The sequence below is a fragment of the Dendrobates tinctorius genome, unplaced genomic scaffold, assembly GCF_039654945.1.
Source record: "Dendrobates tinctorius isolate UK_male_01 unplaced genomic scaffold, ASM3965494v1 ptg000154l, whole genome shotgun sequence".
Lineage (NCBI taxonomy): Eukaryota > Metazoa > Chordata > Amphibia > Anura > Dendrobatidae > Dendrobates > Dendrobates tinctorius.
Genome location: NW_027361821.1, coordinates 17,131,621 through 17,156,110, shown reverse-complemented (window position 1 = coordinate 17,156,110; position 24,490 = coordinate 17,131,621). Strand labels below are relative to the sequence as shown.

At 46.2% G+C, this 24,490-nt stretch overlaps 1 protein-coding gene across 3 annotated transcripts in view; it reads right to left on the bottom strand.

Annotated features, from left to right (window-relative positions):
* LOC141050923 (phosphatidylinositol-binding clathrin assembly protein-like) overlaps window positions 1–23,616 on the bottom strand; it is a 172,373-nt gene extending 148,757 nt beyond the window's left edge. For all 3 annotated transcript variants that reach the window (XM_073547625.1, XM_073547627.1, XM_073547626.1), the window contains exon 1: window positions 23,207–23,616. In XM_073547625.1, the coding sequence (XP_073403726.1) occupies window positions 23,207–23,336 (130 nt within the window). In that variant the 5' untranslated portion in view covers window positions 23,337–23,616. The remainder of the gene's footprint in view (window positions 1–23,206) is intronic.
* Between the last annotated feature and the right edge of the window lie 874 nt (window positions 23,617–24,490).

Sequence of the window (24,490 nt, the reverse complement as noted above, 5' to 3'; positions counted from 1 at the left end):
GTATGTCTTAGGGTGTGTGCACACGCTGCGGATTCCGCAGCGGATTTGGCCACTGCGGATCCACAGCAGTTTTTGCTGCGGTGTACAATACGATAATATCCTATGGATATTAAAAACCGCAGTGCAGACGGTGCAGATTTTTCCGCGCAGTTTTCCTGCGGTTTCTAAACCGCTGAAAGAATTGACATGTCAATTCTTTCTGCGGATTCCGCTGCGGTTTGCCATCTCCTCCATTGTGGAGATGAAAAACCGCAGGGCAAAACCACAGGCTAATCCGCAGGTCTTTTGACCCGCAGATTTACCTGCGGATTTTACAAAATCCACGCAGCCAAATCCGCAGCGTGTGCACATACCCTAATTTTGCCCTCTTACAAATGACTAATCCCAGGGTCCTGCGCTCATCTAGGTGATACACATTCCACATCTAACTGATTTAATTCAGGAGCCAATTAGACATTTGGTTCAGGTGATGGAGGAACTAATTGACCCAGCGCTGCTACAAAAGGACGGTATACACACCAATTGGCACAACCCTGATGAAGAGGGAAGTATTCCCTTGAAACGCGTTGGTTTTGTGCCTCTCCTGCGCCCCCGTCCTTGCTTCCAGTGTGACGTCACACAAGCTCCGCCCCCACCACTCGCCGTGCCCCTCTGCGTAGCTTCCGGCCGGGGCGCGCCAGGTGCCGGTGTCTTCCACGTGCAGCCGCAGCAGCTGCAGGATCAGCACTCCAGCCGAGCACCATCACCCAGCCTACCTCACCGAGCACCAGCCACCCCAAGTAAGTGCACCAACCCAGCACTTCATTTCCACAGCTGGCCTAGCCTGTCATTCACCCACATCTATCACACAGGGCCTGAGCTCCAACCGCTCTCCATCTGGATCAACTAGCGGTCAATAGCAGGTTCACCTAGCCCAGCACCTCGTTCCATCAGCGGACACAGACTGCTACTCAGCTACCCATCTATAACCTTAATTCAGCGCTTCACTTCCATCAGCGCTCTTAAGGAATCAACCATTTAATACTGCAATTTATAGCATTGCACAGTAAGTGCAGCTTACAGTTACTTAACTATTATCTCTACCTCAGGCCAAACTTGTCATTGTTACGTCTTACTGTCACTGCTATATCCCCAGTTAAGAATAAGATTATTCTGGATCTAAAAATCACCTAAATCTGACATCGGTATCATTCACCATTGGACCTGGACATACTCAAGTGAGTACCATCTGTCCAGGTATCCGCTTTCTAACCTTTCTATTGGTCAGTACAATCCTAAAAATTCTTACTACTTTATCCAGCAATTTTTCCTTACGTATCACCAAACAGAGTGAAGCATCCCTGACATCAAGTATCAACTCTGACCTTGGGTTTCTTCTCACACCATTAAGTGAGTATCCGTGTAAATCAGTTTTTTTTTTTTTTTTTTTTTTAAGCGCGGTGAATCCTTTTCAATTTGATTCAGCTCTTTTTAACAGGCAACCGGCACAGAGCCTGTTTTTCACCAGCCGCTTCTGGGATCTTTTACACATTTTCAAGTGGAATAGCGCCAGTGTGTTGTTACTCGAATTTTAAGAATAATTGCAAACTATTTTTTGGTTTGAAACCTAACTCATTGTTATTTCCCTGCTGCGTGGCGATCCCCAGGATTGGGCCTTTTCTTTGACACCCAGAGATCCTATTCTGGCTAATGTGGACGCGTTTTTTCAAGCCTTGGGGTTATTGTATGATGAACCTAATGCTATTGATCAAGCTGAGAAAACCTTATTGGCATTGAACCAGGGTCAGGATTATGCAGAGTTATATTGTCAAAAATTCCAAAAGTGGGTGGTCCTTACTAAATGGAATGACGCTGCCCTAGCAGCTCTCTTTCGGAAGGGTTTGGCAGAAACCGTAAGACATGTTATGGTGGGATTTCCTGTTCCCTCTGGTCTAGACGACTCTATGTCATTGGCCATTCAAATTGATCGTCGTTTACGTGAATGTAAAAATACATGAGAGGCGTTGTTGCCTTTCAAACGAACGTCTGAACCCATGCAATGTGATAGGGTTTTGTCTAGGGTGCAACGTCAGGAGTTTAGAAGGCGTAATAGGCTGTGTTGTTTCTGTGGGAACGCCTCTCATACTATTTCTGTCTGCCCTAAACGAGAAAAGCGTTTTGCTCACACATTTGCGGTTGGCAGTGTACAGCCTAAGTTCCTTTTGGCAATTACCCTGATCTGCTCCTTGTCTACATTTTCCGCTAAGGCTTTTGTAGATTCAGGAGCAGCTTTGAAGCTGATGGATTTGAACTTTGTTAAACGTTGTGGTTTTCCCATGATACCCCTGTGGACTCCTATCCCTTTCAGAGGTATTCATGCTACTCCTTTGGTGGAGAATAAACCCGTTTTGGACCCAGGTGATAATGCGGGTCGCCCCGGACCACCAAGAAAATTGGAAATTTTTGGTGTTGCACAACTTACATGATACTATTGTTCGGGGTTTTCCTTTGTTGCAAACTCATAATCCTGTTTTGGATTGGAAATCTGTGTCTGTGGCGAGTTGGGGTTGTCAATGTGTTCTTAGTGACACTCCTGTTTTCTCCACCTCTCCCCAGTCTCATCATATTCCTGACTATTTGGCTGATTTTTCTGATGTATTTAGTGAGAGTAAGTCTGCGTCTTTGCCTCCTTATAGGAGTTATGACTGTGCAATTGAGTTAATGCCTGGGTGTAAATTTCCCAATGGTCGGCCTTTCAACTTATCGGTACCCGAACATGATGCTATGCGATCTTATATCAAGGAGTCGTTGGAGAAGGGTCATATTAGACCATCCCCTTCACCTTTAGGTGCTGGGGGGGGGGGGTTGTGGCCAAGAAAGATGGTTCATTAAGGCCATGTATTGACTATCGTTCCCTTAACAAAATCACTGTTAAATATCGGTACCCGTTACCCCTGATTTCTGATTTACTTTCCAGAGTTAAAAGTGCCTGTTGGTTTACCAAGCTTGACCTTGGGGGGCGTATGATCATATTCGTATCAAGCACAGGGATGAATGGAAGACGTTTAATACTCCGGAGGGACATTTTGAGTACCTGGTGATGCCTTTTCGGCTCACTAATGCCCCTTCTGTCTTCCAATCTTTTATGAACGATATTTTCCGGGACTTTGTGGATAAGTTTTTGATCATTTATCTGGATGATATTTTGATCTTTTCCAGTGACTGGGATTCTCATGTGGAACATGTCCGGATTGTGTTACGGATTTTGAGGGAAAATTCTCTTTATGTTAAGGGATCGAAGTGCCTCTTTGGTGTACAGAGGATTTCATTTTTGGGATTCATTTTGTCCCCGTCTGCTACTGAAATGGACCCGACCAAGATACAGGCCATTTATGATTGGGTTCAGCCCACTTCTTTGAAGGCTCTCCAGAAGTTTTTGGGTTTTGCTAAGGCTGGTTTCACATTAGCGCTTTTGTGCGCAGCGCATCGGGCGCACCAGTGCGCATGCGCACTGCGCACCTATATTTTACATGATGTGCGCATGGTCTTGCGCATATTTGCGCTTTCGTGCGCATGCGTTTTTTTGTCTTTTGCGCCAGGCGCGTCAGAAGCAACATGTTGCATTTTTGGTTCCGCCCTGTCTCGTTAAAACAACGCATGCGCACGGAATGCGCACGGAATGCGCACGGAATGCGCAAAAACACCACATTGGAGCCTATGGGAGCGCAATACTTGCGCATGGTCTTGCGTTTTTATGCGCATGCGTTTTTTACATAAACATGACTGAAATTTGGTCTAGACAGTAAAAAAAAAAAATTGAACCAAGGTGATAAAATGGTGTGGGCACTGGGATTCCACAATACTTTAAGGATTGCTCACTAGTGGACACACAGCACAAGCTGCACCAATGTAAGTATGAAAAACCTAATGTCTGGCTGAAATTTCAATACATTTCTATGTACTTATGTCTCTTTTTTTTTTTTATTGCAGCATGTCTTCATCTGGTGAAGAATATGTCCCCGGGACAGGGCAAGAGGCAGAAGAAGTGAGTACTATGCTTCCGTATGGATTTGAAAAAATAAACACGTGATTAATTTTTTTGGTTTAATTTTCAGAGCTCATCCTCCATCACGCCACCACCACCGGAGGAACGGCAGGAGCAGCAAGGCCAAGTGCGGGCGGGTAGACGTGATGTAAGTACAGACGGACTGTTTTTTTTTTTTACTTATTTTCTAGTCTGGTTTTTTTTTTTTTTGGTATTTTTTAGTTGTTTTTTTTTAAATTTTCATGGTTGTTTTTTTCGATGTTTGTTGTTTTTTTTCCCATTTATTTCCATTTAAAACAAATAATTTTTTCATGGATTGTTTATCAATATCTAGGGCTCAAAGTGTGTATGTGTGTGTGTGTGTGTGTGTGTGTGTGTGTGTGTGTGTGTGTGTGTGTATGTTTGTTTGGGTATATGGGCACGGGACTATGGGATGGAGGATATATATGATGGGTATATGGGCACGGGATAGAGGATATGTATGATGGTATATGGGCACGGGACTATGGGATGGCGAACATGTATCATGTGTATATGGGCACAGGCATATGAGATGGCGAATATGTATGATGGGTATATGGGCACAGGACTATGGGATGGAGGATATGTATGATGGAATATGGGCACGGGACTATGGGATGGAGGATATATATGATGGGTATATGGGCATGGGATGGAGGATATGTATGATGGTATATGGGCACGGGACTATGGGATGGCGAACATGTATCATGTGTATATGGGCACAGGCATATGAGATGGCGAATATGTATGATGGGTATATGGGCACAGGACTATGGGATGGAGGATATGTATGATGGAATATGGGCACGGGACTATGGGATGGAGGATATATATGATGGGTATATGGGCATGGGATGGAGGATATGTATGATGGTATATGGGCACGGGACTATGGGATGGCGAATATGTATGATGGGTATATGGGCACAGGCATATGGGATGGCGAATATGTATGATGGGTATATGGGCACAGGACTATGGGATGGAGGATATGTATGATGGAATATGGGCACGGGACTATGGGATGGAGGATAATTTTAAATTTATATAACTAACCACAGTTAGTTACTATGCCCGGGCAGCGCCGGGCTCTTCAGCTAGTTATCGATATTTTTTTTTTTTAAATCTTTCAAAGATTAATGTTTGTCTTTCTTTTCTAGGCTCCACAGCGGGAGGAGGACCTCGCCCTGGACAACGACGAGCTCATCCGTCTAGTCCAGGAGCGAGTCCCGTTGTGGGACACCCGTCACCAACTGCACTCGGACAACGTGGTGATCCGGCGGCTCTGGAACGAGGTGGCCGCATCGCTGATGGATGGCTGGGACAACGCCTCTCCCCGGGTCCGCAAGGATTTTCGTAAGTATTTAAATGCAGTGTGATGCAGCAGTGATCTTGGCCGGGATCACCCAACTGTGTGTGATGCTATTAACTCCATGGAGTTTCTATCATCACACACAGTTGGATGATCACAGCCTCCAGTGCATAGTCTTACTTTTTTTCTTTTTTTTTTTTTTTCCATCACAGTGAACAAAGTCAGAACCCGTTGGCGCTCGATGAAGGACCGCTTCAACAGGGATATCCGTCAGGAGAATAAGGTTCGCAGTGGTGCTGCGGCAAGGACCGGCACGAAGTACCGATACCATCGTGCCTTGGCATTTTTAAGACCGGTCCTTGCCTCCCGAACGTAAGTATTTTCTAGTTGTATTGTGTTTTATTCTGTGCTTTTCTATTCCACAGGAGTTGGCGATTGTTAATTTATGGTAGTAATTTCTTTCTTTTCTTTTCACAGCACCTGGAGCAGCACCCTGCAACCTGGTCCCGAAGCGGTCCTTCATCAAGCTGCCCCGGACCCCTCCCAGCCATCCATCAGCGAGGAAGCACCTTGCAGGTCTGCACCACAGTCATCTGGAGACCAGGAAGCTGGTCGCTCAGGTGTTCCCCTGTCCCAGGTCTCTGCCACTGGTTTTGCGGGCACTTCCCGCCAGCAGCGGCAGAGGACCTTGGACAGGCCTCTCATGCCCGAGTTCGTTGAATTGAGCTCGGTCTTTCAGAGTAGCCTCAAGGCACTCTCCGATAGACTTGAGAGTGGTTTCCTCCTTTTGGACCAACGCTACAAGTCTATCGAGGGTCGCCTTGAGCGCCTGGAAGTCGACCTCGCCAGACCAGCGCATCATTTTTATACCCAAATAGCTCGGGACACGGCGGAACACCTTACCCCTGACCTCCAGTTGACTGTCATGCAGGCCTGCAACAATGCTTTTATGCAGGCTATGCAGCAGAGTAGGATTATGCAGCAGTCAGTGGTGGCATTTCCACCGGTGCCACCACTGACTCGTTTTACAGCATTACCTACTTCTGCTGCATATCACTGCACAGCCACCACACTTCCAAGCCTCGCCGGACACCAATATACCGCCCCAAGTCCGAGTGCAGCTGGACACTTACCCGCCAACACCATGCCAAGCGCTGCTCCTGCCTGGCCCACCACTGCTGCCGCCACCACCCCTGCCTTGAGCGCCGCAACCACCACCACCAGCGGGAGGACCACCCCGGTATGGACCGCCACAGCCACCACGCCTGCATGGACCGCCACCACCACCACCACCACCACCTCGGAGCAGCATCAGCTGGGGGACCCGCATTCAATATTTACGGCCCCTGCCAGGACATCCACCACCTCCAGCATGCCACAGCTGGAACAAGATCCTGGCAGGCGGTCAACAAGTGCCAGGCGGTCCCCCAGCTCCAGCCAGTCCCCAGCCTCCAGGCGTTCCAGAGGCTCAAGGCAGTCCAGAGGCTCAAGGCGGTCCAGAGGCTCAAGGCGGTCCCCGGGGTCTAGCCAGTCCTCAGGCTCAAGCGAGGACAGCAGGAAGACGACGGGCCACCGTCCTAAAAAAACAAAGAGGAGGACTCTTACCCTCCCTCCTCCCTCACCTCCCACTTCACAACTTTCCTTGCCTCAGCTCCCTTCCCCCACTTCTTTGGTTCCTCCTTCCCCTAGAACCCCTTACTCCACCCAAAGCCGTTCCTCATCCCTCCACACCCCCCAGTTTCCAGCAACTAAAAAATAAGTTAAATAAATGTTATATTTTTTTTTCAAAATAATGTTTGGTTATTGTGTCTTTCGCCGCCTGCACACACTGCGCCCTACACTATGGTTTGTTTTTCTTTACTTTCTACCGGATGGTCAGCCATCCAACTCTGAAAGGGATACTATATTTATTTTTTTTTTATATATATATATATATATATATATATATATATATATAACAAAAATGAAATATAGTATCCCTTTCAGAGTTGGATGGCTGACCATCCGGTAGAAAGTAAAGAAAGGGAAACCACAAAAAAAAAAAAAAAAAAAAAAATTATATATATATATATATATATATATATATATATATATATATATATAAATATATTTATATATATATATATATATATATATATATATATATATATATATATATATATTATATATATATATATTTTTTTTTTATGGTGGTTTCCCTTTCTTCAATTTAACCTGGGCAGATGAGTAGTGGAGTTTATTAAGACACAGTACACTGGGTACAGGTATAAAAAACCATGTATTTTATTTTTAACAAACAACAAAACTATTAAACCATTTGATCCTGCCATGCTACACGACCAACATCGGATAAAAAGTAGTCCGCAAATTGGTCCCTCATTTGGGCAACTTCGACTGAGGACCGAAGAGGGTGCTGAGTAAAATCTGGCAAAGGGTTGGCAGCAGGCTCATCCATGTCAAAGTTCGGCCGCTCCTTTGCCATAACAAAATTGTGGAGAACCACGCATGCCTTCACGACCTCATCAACTGTTTCCATTTTGAGATTGATGGCGGTGCTGAGAATTCGCCATCTGGACACTAGAATGCCAAAGGCGCACTCTACAGTCCTGCGAGCCCTCGTAAGCCTGTAGTTGAAAATTTTCTTGCGGTGGTCCAAGTCACGGCTGGAGTACGGCTTCAGCAGGTTTGGGCACATCTGAAATGCCTCATCCCCAACCACTACAAATGGCAGTGGTGGAGTTTGGGTTTGGGGAAGAGGCCGTGCCAGTGGAAAATTGAAATGGTTGCCGTACAACCTCCAGCCCATATCAGAGTTCTTAAAAGTCTGTGAATCGTTGCCCCGTCCGAATGCCCCTATGTCCACCGCCACAAACCGGCAGTCTGCATCCGCAATGGCCATTAGGACTGTGGAAAAGTACTTCTTGTAGTTGTAGTACTCGGAGCCACTTCTTGCGGGTTTTGTGATGCGGATGTGCTTCCCGTCCACCGCTCCTAGGCAGTTCGGGAAATTGCAGACTGCCCAGAATTTCTCCGATATTTGAAGCCACTTTTCGGCAGTGGGCAATGGCAGAAACTCCGGACACAGAACATCCCACAGAGCCCTGCAGGTGTCGGCAACAATCCCAGATAAAGTTGAGATTCCCAGCCGGTACTGGAAATGCAGGGATGAAAGACTCTCTCCAGTTGCCAGGAACCTGCCAAACATAAAAAGAAAAAATAATTATATTTCTGTCTTGGGTATTACTAAAAACACTGAAAATAAAAAAGTACATGGCCTAACTATTTTGCATGTTTTTTTAATACAACATAGCAAAAAAACATTTTATAAAGGCTTGGGATTAGTACATGCCAGAAGAAAAACCATTATGCAAAAAAGCAATTTCACAAAAATAATGTTAAAAATCAATAGCCAAAAAAAACCTAATTTTTTGGACCAAAAAAAAAAAAAAAAATAAAAAGCCAAAAAAATTATGCAAACATAACAACATACATACCGTAAGGTGACAAGGAGCCTTTCTTCGGGAGGAATGGCACGCCGGAGCTGAGTGTCCCTTCTCCGGATGTTTCCTTCAACCATACCCAGCAAGTCAAGGAAGCTTTCCTGGGACATCCGTGTATAGTCAGCAAATTTCTCCGGGTTTTCCTGTAGCTCGCTGTACAGCGTGTGATATGCTCCACGGCTTGGCCGGAGTTCGATGATTGGATGCCTCCAAAACCTACGCCGCTGCCGTCTCTGCTGTCTCTCCCTCTCCCTTTCTTGCTGGCAACAAAAGACATACGCCTGAGACAGCGCAATGTCAAGATCCAGCTTGAAGCGGAAATTATCCAGACGCAAGTCCATCTTGACACCGGAAACAGCAGCAAAATCTGATGAATTCAGCAGTACAGGGTCTATAAAACATTCCAATGAAACACGCCCACTGGTGACCCATTGGTGGTCAAAGATTTTGCTATTGTGAAATGTCACACCTAAAAACGCATGCGCATAAAAAACGCAACCGCATGCAAAAACGCATGTAAGGCCGGTTTCACACTAGCGCATTTTCAGCGCGCGCACGGCCGGGGGTAGCTCCGCCCCCGATCCGGCTCTCTGCCCGGCGTGCCCGCCCCTTCCTTGTAGCGCCGCCTCCTAGCGGACAGCGGCGCCTGCGATCGGCGCACCCTATCTTTAGCATAGGGTGCGCCGATCGTGCGCAGGCTGTGCGCTAGTTGCGCTTTGACCTGCGCTGCGCACTTTTGACGGTGCGCGCCAAAATCAAACTTTTCGGATTTTGGCGCGCACGGCGCACCGTCAAAAGTGCGCAGCGCAGGTCAAAGCGCAACTAGCGCACGGCCTGCGCACGATCGGCGCACCCTATGCTAAAGATAGGGTGCGCCGATCGCAGGCGCCGCTGTCCGCTAGGAGGCGGCGCTACAAGGAAGGGGCGGGCACGCCGGGCAGAGAGACGGATCGGGGGCGGAGCTACCCCCGGCCGTGCGCGCGCTGAAAATGCGCTAGTGTGAAACCGGCCTAAAACGCAAGTAACACTGCGTTATTTTGACGCATCAGCGTGCGCATGAAGAAAAAAAAACGCACATTTGTTTTGCGTTTTTCTTTGCGTTTTTTATGCGCACGATGCGCTGCGCAAAAAAACGCTAATGTGAAACTAGCCTAATTTCTACTGCAAATTTATAAGTAATTTTTCTGGTATTGTTAAACCACTGACTGATTTGACCAAAAAGGGCACTGATGTGGTGAATTGGTCTCCAGAGGCAGCCTCGGCATTTCAGGAGCTTAAGCGGAGATTCACTTCTGCTCCGGTTCTACAGCAACCTGATGCCTCACTTCCATTTCAGGTGGAGGTAGATGCTTCTAAGATTGGTGCAGGAGCCGTTTTGTCCCAAAGAGATCCGGTGACTTCTAAGATGAATCCCTGTGCCTTCTTTTCTCGAAAATTCTCCCCATCTGAACGCAACTATGACGTGGGGAATCGGGAATTGTTGGCCATGAAATGGGCATTTGAAGAGTGGAGACATTGGTTGTAGGGAGCTAGACATCAAGTTGTGGTCCTCACTGACCACAAGAATTTGATTTATCTTGAATCAGCCAAACGCTTGAATCCTAGACAGGCTAGGGGGGCCTTGTTTTTCACGCGTTTTAATTTTGTGATCTCTTTTCTTCCGGGCACTTAGAATGTTAAGGCGGACGCCCTTTCTAGGAGTTTCTTTGCGAATTCTCTTGATGTGACCGAGCCTACTACCATTCTAAATGAGGGTGTAGTTCTTTCCGCCATCTCACCCGATTTGAGACGTGCCCTAGAGGAATTTCAGGACGACAAACCTGAACGTTGCCCTATGGGAAAATTGTATGTCCCTGACCAGTGGAGGGAAAGAGTAATGTCTGAAATTCATTGCTCCGCATTGGCTGGTCATCCAGGTATTTTTGGTACCAGAGATTTGGTGAGTCGGTCTTTTTGGTGGCCTGCCTTATCTCGTGATGTCAGCAATTTTGTGCAGTCCTGTGGGACTTGTTCTCGGTCCAACCCCTATTCTCGTTCTAGTGGGTTGTTGATGCCCCTGCCGGTGCCCAGGAGGCCATGGACCCATATCTCAATGGATTTTATTTCCAATCTTCCTGTCTCTCTGAGAATGATTGCTATCTGGGTGATCTGTGACAGATTTTCTAAGATGGTCCATCTTGTACCACTCCCAAAGTTGCCATCTTCTTCTGAGTTGGTGCCCTTGTTTTAACAACAGGTGGTTCGGTTGCATGGGATTCCTGAGAACATTGTGTCGGACAGAGTAGTCCAGTTTGTTTCCAGATTTTGGAGAGCTTTTTGTTCCAAACTGGAAATTCAGTTATCTTTCTCGACCAATGGGCAGACTGAGAGAACAAACCAGACTTTGGAGTCCTATTTGAGATGTTTCATATCTGCTGATCAGGATGACTGGGTCTCATTTTTGCCCTGGGCCGAATTCGCGCTAAACAATAGAGCTAGTTCTGCCACTTTGATGTCGCCCTTTTTCTGTAACTTTGGGTTTCATCCTCGATTTTCTTCAGGGCAAGTGGAATCTTCGGCCTGCTCAAGTGTGGACTCTGTGGTAGAGAGAATGCAGCAGATTTGGGACCAAGTGGTGGATAAGTTGTCCCACTCTCAGGAAAAAGCCCAACGGTTTTCCAACTGGCATAGGACCATTGGTCTCCGATTTAAAGTGGGTGATATGGTTTGGTTGTCTTCAAAGAATATTCCTATGAAGGTTGCGTCTCCAAAATTCAAGCCAAGATTCATTGGACCTAATAAGATTTTGAAAATCCTTAATCCCGATTCTTTCCGATTGGCTCTTCCAGTTACGTTTAAGATCTATAACGTGTTTCATAAATCTTTGTTGAAGAGGTTTGTGGAGCCAGTAGTTCCAATGGCAGCGCCTCCTGACCCTGTATTGGTTAAAGGCAATTTGGAGTATGAGGTAGAGAAAATATTGGATTCTCGTTTGGCTAGACGGAGACTCTAGTACTTGGTCAAATGGAAGGGTTATGGCCAGGAGGATAATTCTTGGGTCTCTGCTTCTGACATTTATGCCGAAAGATTGGTTTGTGTTTTTCACCGGGCCCATCCTGATCGGCCTGGTGGCGTGGATGAGGGTTTGGTGACCCCTCCTCAAGGGGGGGGGGGTGTTACTGTTTTGAATGCGCTTTCTGGCCTCCCTCTAGTTATTACTGAAGGTAGTGGAGCTGGTCAGATTGACAGAGGGGTTGCGAGTTCTCTTTCTGGGCTCCCTCTGGTGGTTACTGGAGGTAATGGAGCTGATCTGATTGATAGAGGCTTGCCACCTGATAATGAAGATGACGATTGGAGATCTGGGGTTTCAGACTGGGATTTAAGACAGCCGACTCCCTCTATCCCACCTGGTGATTTTCTTCCTGTGCCTCCTGAGGTCTGATGTCTCCAGCTCTGTCCCTGCATGTTCAGCTAAGTGGTTCATTTGCTATTCTGTTTGCATTTGATCTAGTTTTGGCCATCTCTGTTTTGTGCAGGTCAGCCAGCTCCGGCTGTGCTGAATCACCGCCCATATGTTACTGAATGTACCAGTTTGTTTTGTCCCTTGTTAGATTGGTATATTCCGAAAGCAGAGCAAAAAGAGACCAGAGTGCTGATATAGTAGGGGGCGAAGTCGCCAACTTCAGTGTTTTTGTGCATCAGATGTGTTGGAATTTTTGCAGGGTTTTTTGCGTGATTGCAGACAGTGTCTTAACTTTCCTGTCCTGTCTTGTCAGTGTGGGCCCCATCATTTGCTCAGTCTATTTTCCATCCTGCATTTGTGTTTTCATCTTGTCTCACCGACAATATGTTTGGGGGGGGCTATCTATTCCTTTGGGGTCTGCTCTGGGGCAGTTTAGATTTCCCCTTTCTTGCTTTGGGCTTAGTTAGCTCTCTGGCTGTGCCGAGGCATCTAGGCTCATCGTAGGTACGCTCCAGAGCTACTGCTAGTTGTGTGGATAGAATCAAGGGTTGGCAATCCGCTTAGTTATCAACCTCTCTGGTTTTCTGTGGCTTAGCCTGGGCCTGCTCTCCTCCTCGGTGACCCATTCATAACAGATCTCCCAAGGAACTTATCTAGATGTGTGGTGAGCACTTTGAATCCCCGCCAAGTGCTTCACAGAAGTTTATAACTCAGAGCAGTGAAAATAAAAAATCATTTTTTTTCCTCAAAAATGATTTTTTTAGCCCGCTATTTTTTATTTTCACAATGGTAACAGGAGAAATTGGACCCCTAAAGTTGTTGTCCAGTTTGTCTTGAGTACGCTGGTACCCTATATGTGGGGGGGAACCACTGTTTGGGCACACGTCGTGGCTCGGAAGGCAAGTAGTGACGTTTTGAAATGCCGACTTGATGGAATGGTCTGCGAGCGTCATGTTACGTTTGCAGATCCCCTGATGTGCCTAAACAGTAGAAACCCTGCACAAATGACCCCATTTTGGAAACTACACGACCCAATGAACTTATCTAGATGTGTGGTGAGCACTTTGAAACTCCAAGTGCTTCACAGAAGTTATAAACGCAGAGCCAGTGTTAACGTCTATAGTGAAGAGGTGACTCCGGGATGCTTGCCTTCAGAGCAGTGGCAAAGAAAAAGCAATATCTGAGACTAGCTATTAAAAGGTAAAGATTAATATGGGCAAAAGAACACAGACATTGGACAGAGGAAGATTGGAAAAAAGTGTTATGGACAGACGAATACAAGCTTGAGGTGTTTGGATCACACAGAAGAATATTTGTGAGACGCAGAACAATTGAAAAGATGCTGGAAGAGTGTCTGACGCCATCTGTCAAGCATGGTGGAGGTAATGTGATGGTCTGGTTTTTCTTTGGTGCTGGTAAAGTGGGAGATTTGTACAAGGTAAAAGGGATTTTGAATAAGGAAGGCTATCACTCCATTTTGCAAAGCCATACCCTGTGGACAGCGTTTGATTGGAGCCAATTTCATCCTACAACAGGACAATGACTCAAAGCACACTTTCAAATTATGCAAGAACTATTTAGGGAAGAAGCAGGCAGCTGGTATTATATCTGCAATGGAGTGGTCAGCGCAGTCACCAGATCTCAACCCCATTGCGCTGTTGTGGGAGCAGCTTGACCGTATGGTTCGCAAAAAGTGCCCATCAAGCCAAAACAACTTGTGGGAGGGGCTTCTGGAAGCATGGGGTGAAATTTCTCCAGATTACCTCAGCAAATTAACTGCTAGATGCCAAAGGTCTGCCATGCTGTAATTGCTGCAAAGGGAGCATTCTTTGACAATAGCAAAGTTTAAAGGAGAGAATTATTATTTCAAATAAAAATCTTTTTTTTCGAACCTTGTTGATGTCTGGACTACATTGGCAACTCATTTGATTAATAAAAGTGTGAGTTTTCACGAAGAACAAAAAATTGTCTGGGTGACCCAAAACTTTTGAACAGTAGTGTGTGTATATATTATATATATATATATATATACATACATACACACATACACAGTTGTGGCCAAAAGTATTGACACCCCTGCAATTCTGTCAGATAATACTCAGTTTCTTCCTGAAAATGATTGCAAACACAAATTCTTTGGTATTATTATCTTCATTTAATTTGTCTTAAATGAAAACACAAAAAGAATTGTCCTAAAGCCAAATTGGATATCATTCCGCACCAAACATAAAAAAGAGGGTGGACAAAAGTATTGGCACTGTTCGAAAAATCATGTGATGCTTCTCTAATCTGTGTAAATAACAGCACCTGTAACTTACCTGTGGCACCTAACAGGTGTTGGCAATAACTAAATCACACTTGCAGCCAGTTGACATGGATTAAAGTTGACTCAACCTCTGTCCTGTGTCCTTGTGTGTACCGCATTGAGCATGGAGAAAAGAAAGAAGACCAAAGAACTGTCTGAGGACTTGAGAAACCAAATTGTGAGGAAGCATGAGCAATCTCAAGGCTACAAGTCCATCTCCAAAGACCTGAATGTTCCTGTGTCTACCTTGCGCAGTGTCATCAAGAAGTTTAAAGCCCATGGAACTGTGGCTAACCTCCCTAGATGTGGACGGAAAAGAAAAATTGACAAGAGATTTCAACGCAAGATTGTGCGGATGTTGGATAAAGAACCTCGACTATCATCCAAACGAGTTCAAGCTGCCCTGCAGTCCGAGGGTACAACAGTGTCAACCTGTACTATCCGTCGGCGTATGAATGAAAAGGGACTGTATGGTAGGAGACCCAGGAAGACCCCACTTCTTACCCCGAGACATAAAAAAGCCAGGCTGGAGTTTGCCAAAACTTACCTGAAAAAGCCTAAGACGTTTTGGAAGAATGTTCTCTGGTCAGATGAGACAAAAGTAGAGCTTTTTGGGCAAAGGCATCAACAGAGTTTACAGGAGAAAAAAAGAGGCATTCAAAGAAAAGAACACGGTCCCTACAGTCAAAAATGGCAGAGGTTCCCTGATGTTTTGGGGTTGCTTTGCTGCCTCTGGCACTGGACTGCTTGACCGTGTGCATGGCATTATGAAGTCTGAAGACTACCAACAAATTTTGAAGCATAATGTAGGGCCCAGTGTGAGAAAGCTGGGTCTCCCTCAAAGGTCATGGGTCTTCTAGCAGGACAATGACCCAAAACACACTTCAAAAAGCACTAGAAAATGGTTTGAGAGAAAGCACTGGAGACTTCTAAGGTGGCCAGCAATGAGTCCAGACCTGAATCCCATAGAACACCTGTGGAGAGATCTAAAAATGTCAGTTTGGAGAAGGCACCCTTCAAATATCAGGGACCTGGAGCAGTTTGTCAAAGAAGAATGGTCTAAAATTCCAGCAGAGCATTGTAAGAAACTCATTGATGGTTACCGGAAGCGGTTGGTCGCAGTTATTTTGGCTAAAGGTTGTGCAACCAAGTATTAGGCTGAGGGTGCCAATACTAATGTCTGGCCCATTTTTGGAGTTTTGTGTGAAATGATCAATGTTTTGCTTTTTGCTTCATTCTCTTGTGTTTTTTCATTTAAGACAAATTAAATGAAGATAATAATACCAAAGAATTTGTGTTGGCAATCATTTTCAGGAAGAAACTGAGTACTATCTGACAGAATTGCAGGGGTGTCAATACTTTTGGCCACAACTGTATCTGACACAAAATAGTTAATAAATAATATTTCCCACATATCTACTTTACATCAGCACAATTTTGGAAACATCTTTTTTGTTAGGAAGTTGTAAGGGTTAAAAGTTGACCAGCGATTTCTCATTTTTACAACAAAATTTACAAAACCATTTTTTTTTTTTTTTTTTTTAGGGACCACCTCACATTTGAAGTCACTTTGAGGGGTCTATATGGCAGAAAATACCCAAAAGTGACACCATTCTAAAAACTGCACCCCTCAAGCTACTCAAAACTACATTCAAGAAGATTATTAACCCTTCAGGTGCTTCACTGAAACTAAAGCAACGTGGAGGGAAAAAATGGACATTTTAATTAAATGAAGAATTTGTGTTTGCAATCATTTTCAGGAAGAAACTGAGTATTATCTGACAAAATTGCAGGGGTGTCAATACTTTTGACCACAACTGTATATAGACTTTGCCTCATTTTTCAAGGAGAAGATTGATAACATCAGAGACAGTTTTGGTCAACAACCCCCAGTGCCCTTCCTCCTACCTGCCCTGCCCTCCTCCCCCAAAACCAACTTCTCCACCATTACAGAAGATCGACTCTCCACTCTACTCTCAAGATCACATCTCACTACCTGTGCACTTGACCCGATCCCATCCCATTTCATCCCAAACCTCACCACAGTCTTCATCCCAACCATAACCCATCTCTTCAACCTATCACTAACAACTGGTGTTTTCCCCTCAAGCTTTAAACATGCCTCAATCACACCTATCCTCAAAAAGCCCTCTCTTGACCCATCCTCTGTATCTAGCTATCGCCCTATATCACTTCTCCCCTATGCCTCAAAACTACTGGAACAACACGTCCATCTTGAACTAGCCTCCCACCTCTCTTCTTGCTCCCTCCTTGACCACTTGCAATCCGGCTTCCGGCCACACCACTCCACTGAAACTGCCCTAACTAAGGTCACCAATGACCTACTAGCTGCCAAGGCCAAGCGACAATACTTTGTCCTCCTCCTCCTGGACCTGTCCTCTGCCTTTGACACAGTGGACCATTCCCTATTACTACAGACCCTCTCATCTCTTGGTATCACAGACTTGGCCCTATATTGGATTGCGTCATACCTAGCAGACCGGACATTCAGCGTCTCCCATTCGCACACCCCCTCCTCACCGCGCCCCCTATCCATCGGAGTCCTGCAAGGTTCAGTCCTAGGGCCCCTGCTCTTCTCCGTTTACACCTTCGGCCTCGGACAGCTCATAGAATCTCATGGCTTTCAGTATCATCTCTATGTTGATGACACACAGATCTACATCTCTGGACCAGATATCACCTCCCTACTAAACAAAATCCCTCAATGTCTCTCTGCTATTTCATCCTTCTTCTCCGCTAGATTTCTAAAACTTAATATGGACAAAACAGAATTAATCATCTTTCGCCCATCTCACGTGGCCCCCCAACAGACCTATCCACTAAAGTAAACGGCTGCCCACTCTCTCCAGTCCCACAAGCTCGCTGCCTCGGGGTTATCCTTGACACTGATCTCTCCTTCAAACCACATATCCAAGCCCTTTCCGCTTCCTGCCGACTTCAACTCAAAAATATTTCATGGATCCGTACATTCCTCAACCAAGAATCTGCAAAAACCCTAGTCCATGCCCTCATCATCTCCCGCCTTGACTACTGCAACCTCCTGCTCTGTGGCCTCCCCTCTAACACTCTCGCACCCCTCCAATCTATTCTTATCTCTGCTGCCCGACTAGTCCACCTGTCCCCCCGCTATTTCCTGGCCTTTCCCCTCTGTCAATCCCTGCACTGGCTCCCCATTACCCAAAGACTCCAGTTCAAAACCCTAACCATGACATACAAAGCCATCCACAACCTGAGTCCTCTGTACATCAGTGACCTAGTCTCCCGATACTTACCTGCTCGAAACCTCCGATCCTCACAAGATCTCCTTCTGTACTCCCCTCTTATCTCCTCTTCCCACAATCGCATACAAGATTTCTCCCGCGCATCCCCTCTACTCTGGAACTCTCTACCACAACATATCAGACTCTCATCTACCATGGAAACCTTCAAAAAGAACTTGAAGACCAACCTTTTCCGACAAGCCTACAACTTGCAGTAACCACCGATCCACCAAACCGCTGCACGACCAGCTCTACCCTCGCCTACTGTATCTTCACCCATCCCGTTGTAGATTGTGAGCCCTCACGGGCAGGGTCCTCTCTCATCCTGTACCAGTCGTGACTTGTATTGTTTAAGATTACTGTACTTGTATGTATTATGTATACCCCTCCTCACATGTAAAGCGCCATGGAATAAATGGCGCTATAATAAATAATAATAATAATATATATTCCATTCCAGTTTCAGTTGAATTCCAACCAGAGTACACCTCATTCTACTTAATGTGCTTCTGATTAGGTGATCACCTGAACCAAATCTTATTTAATGAAGGAAATTATAAAAAAAAACCCTGCTGTGGTGTTAACAATCCTCTTGCAATAGGACAAGCTGGATGGCAAAACAAGGCCCAGTAGTATCCCAAAAGTAATAGGAATGAAAGAATAACTTTTAACAAGGCCAAAGAAGTTGAAAAGAAAAAAAGTTTTGAGTGAGGAAAAGGGCGGCTCAATTCTGGCTTTACTAGCAGAGGGATACAGTGAGCGTCACATTGCCTCCATCCTTAAAATTTCTAAGACAGCAGTCCATTACAACAAGGTCAAGCAACAAACATTGGGGACAACAAAGCTACAGCTGGCAGAGGGCGAAAACGACTCCACTGACCGGGATGATCGTCATCTTATTCTAATTTTTTTGACCATTTCTCATTTTCTGAAGATAAATACAAAATTGCTTGGAAATTTGAAGACTTCTTGTCAGTAGTTTATAGAATAAAAGAGCAATTGACATTTTACTCAAAAATTTACCTATAAAGAGAAAAATCAGACAAACTGAACATTTTGCAGTGGTCTCTTAGTTTTTGCCAGAGCTATATTTGATCCCTTGCTGATTTTGTGAGAATATATATATTTTGATATTCTAATTTTGTGAGAAGCACTTGTATACCCCTCAGTGTATACATACATTACATGTGTGGCAGATACATACACCTCAGTGTATATATACATTACAAATGTGGCTCATACAGAACACCTCAGTGTATACATACAGTACATGTGTGGCTCATACATACACCTCAGTGTATACATACAGTACAAGCGTGGCTCATACATACCTCAGGGCATACATACACCTCAGTGCATACATACAGTACATGTGTGGCTCATACATACACCTCAGTGTATACATACATGTGCGGCTCATACATACACCTCAGTGTATACATACACGTGTGGCTCATACATACCCCTCAGTGTATACATACAGTACACGTGTGGCTCATACATACCCCTCAGTGTATACATACAGTACACGTGTGGCTCAGACATACCCCTCAGTGTATACATACAGTACACGTGTGGCTCAGACATACCCCTCAGTGTATACATACAGTACACGTGTGGCTCAGACATACCCCTCAGTGTATACATACAGTACACGTGTGGCTCATACATACCCCTCAGTGTATACATACAGTACACGTGTGGCTCATACATACCCCTCAGTGTATACATACAGTACAAGCGTGGCTCATACATACCTCAGGGCATACATACACCTCAGTGCATACATACAGTACATGTGTGGCTCATACATACACCTCAGTGTATACATACATGTGCGGCTCATACATACACCTCAGTGTATACATACACGTGTGGCTCATACATACCCCTCAGTGTATACATACAGTACACGTGCGGCTCAGACATACCCCTCAGTGTATACATACAGTACACGTGCGGCTCAGACATACCCCTCAGTGTATACATACAGTACACGTGCGGCTCAGACATACCCCTCAGTGTATACATACAGTACACGTGCGGCTCAGACATACCCCTCAGTGTATACATACAGTACACGTGCGGCTCAGACATACCCCTCAGTGTATACATACAGTACACGTGTGGCTCAGACATACCCCTCAGTGTATACATACAGTACACGTGTGGCTCATACATACCCCTCAGTGTATACATACAGTACACGTGTGGCTCATACATACCCCTCAGTGTATACATACAGTACAAGCGTGGCTCATACATACCTCAGGGCATACATACACCTCAGTGCATACATACAGTACATGTGTGGCTCATACATACACCTCAGTGTATACATACATGTGCGGCTCATACATACACCTCAGTGTATACATACATGTGCGGCTCATACATACCCCTCAGTGTATACATACAGTACACGTGCGGCTCAGACATACCCCTCAGTGTATACATACAGTACACGTGCGGCTCATACATACCCCTCAGTGTATACATACAGTACACGTGTGGCTCATACATACCCCTCAGTGTATACATACAGTACAAGCGTGGCTCATACATACCCCAGGGCATACATACACCTCAGTGCATACATACAGTACATGTGTGGCTCATACATACACCTCAGTGTATACATACATGTGCGGCTCATACATACACCTCAGTGTATACATACATGTGCGGCTCAGACATACCCCTCAGTGTATACATACGGTGCACGTGCGGCTCAGACATACCCCTCAGTGTATACATACGGTGCACGTGCGGCTCAGACATACCCCTCAGTGTATACATACGGTGCACGTGCGGCTCAGACATACCCCTCAGTGTATACATACGGTGCACGTGCGGCTCAGACATACCCCTCAGTGTATACATACGGTGCACGTGCGGCTCAGACATACCCCTCAGTGTATACATACGGTGCACGTGCGGCTCAGACATACCCCTCAGTGTATACATACGGTGCACGTGCGGCTCAGACATACCCCTCAGTGTATACATACGGTGCACGTGCGGCTCAGACATACCCCTCAGTGTATACATACGGTGCACGTGCGGCTCAGACATACCCCTCAGTGTATACATACGGTGCACGTGCGGCTCAGACATACCCCTCAGTGTATACATACGGTGCACGTGCGGCTCAGACATACCCCTCAGTGTATACATACGGTGCACGTGCGGCTCAGACATACCCCTCAGTGTATACATACGGTGCACGTGCGGCTCAGACATACCCCTCAGTGTATACATACAGTGCACGTGCGGCTCAGACATACCCCTCAGTGTATACATACAGTGCACGTGCGGCTCAGACATACCCCTCAGTGTATACATACAGTACACGTGCGGCTCAGACATACCCCTCAGTGTATACATACAGTACACGTGCGGCTCATACATACCCCTCAGTGTATACATACAGTACACGTGCGGCTCATACATACCCCTCAGTGTATACATACAGTACACGTGCGGCTCATACATACCCCTCAGTGTATACATACAGTACACGTGCGGCTCATACATACCCCTCAGTGTATACATACAGTACACGTGCGGCTCATACATACCCCTCAGTGTATACATACAGTACACGTGCGGCTCATACATACCCCTCAGTGTATACATACAGTACACGTGCGGCTCATACATACCCCTCAGTGTATACATACAGTACACGTGCGGCTCATACATACCCCTCAGTGTATACATACAGTACACGTGCGGCTCATACATACCCCTCAGTGTATACATACAGTACACGTGCGGCTCATACATACCCCTCAGTGTATACATACAGTACACGTGCGGCTCATACATACCCCTCAGTGTATACATACAGTACAAGTGCGGCTCATACATACCCCTCAGTGTATACATACAGTACACGTGCGGCTCATACATACCCCTCAGTGTATACATACAGTACGTGCGGCTCAGACATACCCCTCAGTGTATACATACAGTACACGTGCGGCTCATACATACCCCTCAGTGTATACATACAGTACACGTGCGGCTCATACATACACCTCAGTGTATACATACAGTACACGTGCGACTCATACATACCCCTCAGTGTATACATACAGTGCATGTGCGGCTCATACATACACCTCAGTGTATACATACAGTACGTGTGGCTCATACATACCCCTCAGTGTATACATACAGTACACGTGCGGCTCATACATACCCCTCAGTGTATACATACAGTACACGTGTGGCTCATACATACACCTCAGTGTATACATACAGTACACGTGTGGCTCATACATACACCTCAGTGTATACATACAGTACACGTGTGGCTCATACATACCCCTCAGTGTATACATACAGTGCATGTGCGGCTCATACATACACCTCAGTGTATACATACAGTACGTGTGGCTCATACATACCCCTCAGTGTATACATACAGTACGTGTGGCTCAGACATACACCTCAGTGTATACATACATGTGCGGCTCAGACATACCCCTCAGTGTATACATACAGTGCATGTGCGGCTCATACATACCCCTCAGTGTATACATACAGTGCATGTGTGGCTCATACATACCCCTCAGTGTATACATACAGTACACGTGTGGCTCATACATACCCCTCAGTGTATACATACAGTGCATGTGCGGCTCATACATACCCCTCAGTGTATACATACAGTACACGTGTGGCTCATACATACCCCTCAGTGTATACATACAGTACGTGTGGCTCATACATACACCTCAGTGTATACATACAGTACGTGTGGCTCATACATACCCCTCAGTGTATACATACAGTACGTGTGGCTCAGACATACCCCTCAGTGTATACATACAGTACACGTGCGGCTCATACATACCCCTCAGTGTATACATACAGTGCATGTGGCTCATACATACCCCTCAGTGTATACATACAGTGCATGTGGCTCATACATACCCCTCAGTGTATACATACAGTACGTGTGGCTCATACATACCCCTCAGTGTATACATACAGTACGTGTGGCTCATACATACACCTCAGTGTATACATACATGTGCGGCTCATACATACACCTCAGTGTATACATACAGTACGTGTGGCTCATACATACACCTCAGTGTATACATACAGTACGTGTGGCTCATACATACCCCTCAGTGTATACATACAGTACGTGTGGCTCATACATACACCTCAGTGTATACATACAGTACGTGTGGCTCATACATACCCCTCAGTGTATACATACAGTACGTGTGGCTCAGACATACACCTCAGTACATTTATGACACCTCAGTGTGCACCTCCCCCATGTACTTATCACTCACAGTCCAGGTGCTTCTTCTTGGGCCCCATCACCTCATGGGTGGTCGCCTTACACACGGCTTTTGCCAGGGCCGAGCCGGTGACGCTGTGCTGGGCCGCCGTGATTCGGTCGGTGATTGATTGCCCCGACATTGTTTGCGCTGACTCCCGGCCGGGCCTATGGATACAGGATGTGTCACGGTCACCGCCGATCCTCCAGCTACGTGCTGCCGGGTCACCCTGCTCGGAGGCTTCCCTGACAGCTGGTGGTGTCAGGCAGCAGTCCGTGCCCCGCTCCGCTCTGTGTGACTGGCTGCCTCCCTCTTCCTTTCCGGTTTCTTTCCCTTCTCTCTTTTTACCTTACTTCACTCACAAGACAAAATGGCGGCGCCGTGTCATGTGACCGCGGTCCGCAGAGCGCCGGCTGTTGTCAGGGGGCACTAGTGTGCCGGCTCCGGTGCTGGGGAGACAGCTGTGTGCCCGCTCCGGTGCTGGGGAGACCCGGGAATGTGTCACTGCAGAGCTCGTGTGCTGGGAGTGTGCCCTGATAGTAGGCAGCTCCTGTGTGGCCTCGAGGGGCGTCAGTGGCTGACTGGGACCGGTCATTATTCATGGAGCTCCTCGTACACAGGAATGAGAGGACTACACCGAGATAATGGCGCAATGTGCCCACCTGTCCTGTTCCCTCTCCACAGGTACAGGGGTTTAGGACTGAGCTAGGAGCTCATGGAGGGACTGGTGGGTGTTTCCCACCTTACCACCACCAGGATGGGCGCCATGACTGGCGCTGGAGGCTTCTCTGGTGGGAGACGTTCTAATCCTTCCTGTATGTGGTTTCGGCACACTGGGGCTCAGAAGAGAGGGGAGCATTTGGGAACACAAAATTTGCTGGTTTTCTTTTTGAGGGGCGAGGAGCCATAGAGCTATTCTAGAACCTTTGCGCTACCAGAAACGTGGAAGCCCCTATATTTCCATTGACGAATGAAAGCCGTGAGTGGGAACTTGCTTTTTTTATGGATTGAGTTGAAGCTTTTATTGGGAACATTTTACATAAAATTTGGGATAACATTTATCCAGCGCACTACGCTGAGCACTTACATCAGGGTTTACATCTAAATCCCCTGAGGGATCCATTCACTATAATGAGGCAGCAGTGATACTCTGGACTCCATCTGGCCTCTGTTCAGCGGTGTCCTTCTTCTAACCACTTTACCCCCCCCAAGGGTGGTTTGCACGTTCATGACTGGCCAATTTTTACAATTCTGACCACTGTCCATTTATGAGGTAATAACTCTGAAACACTTTCT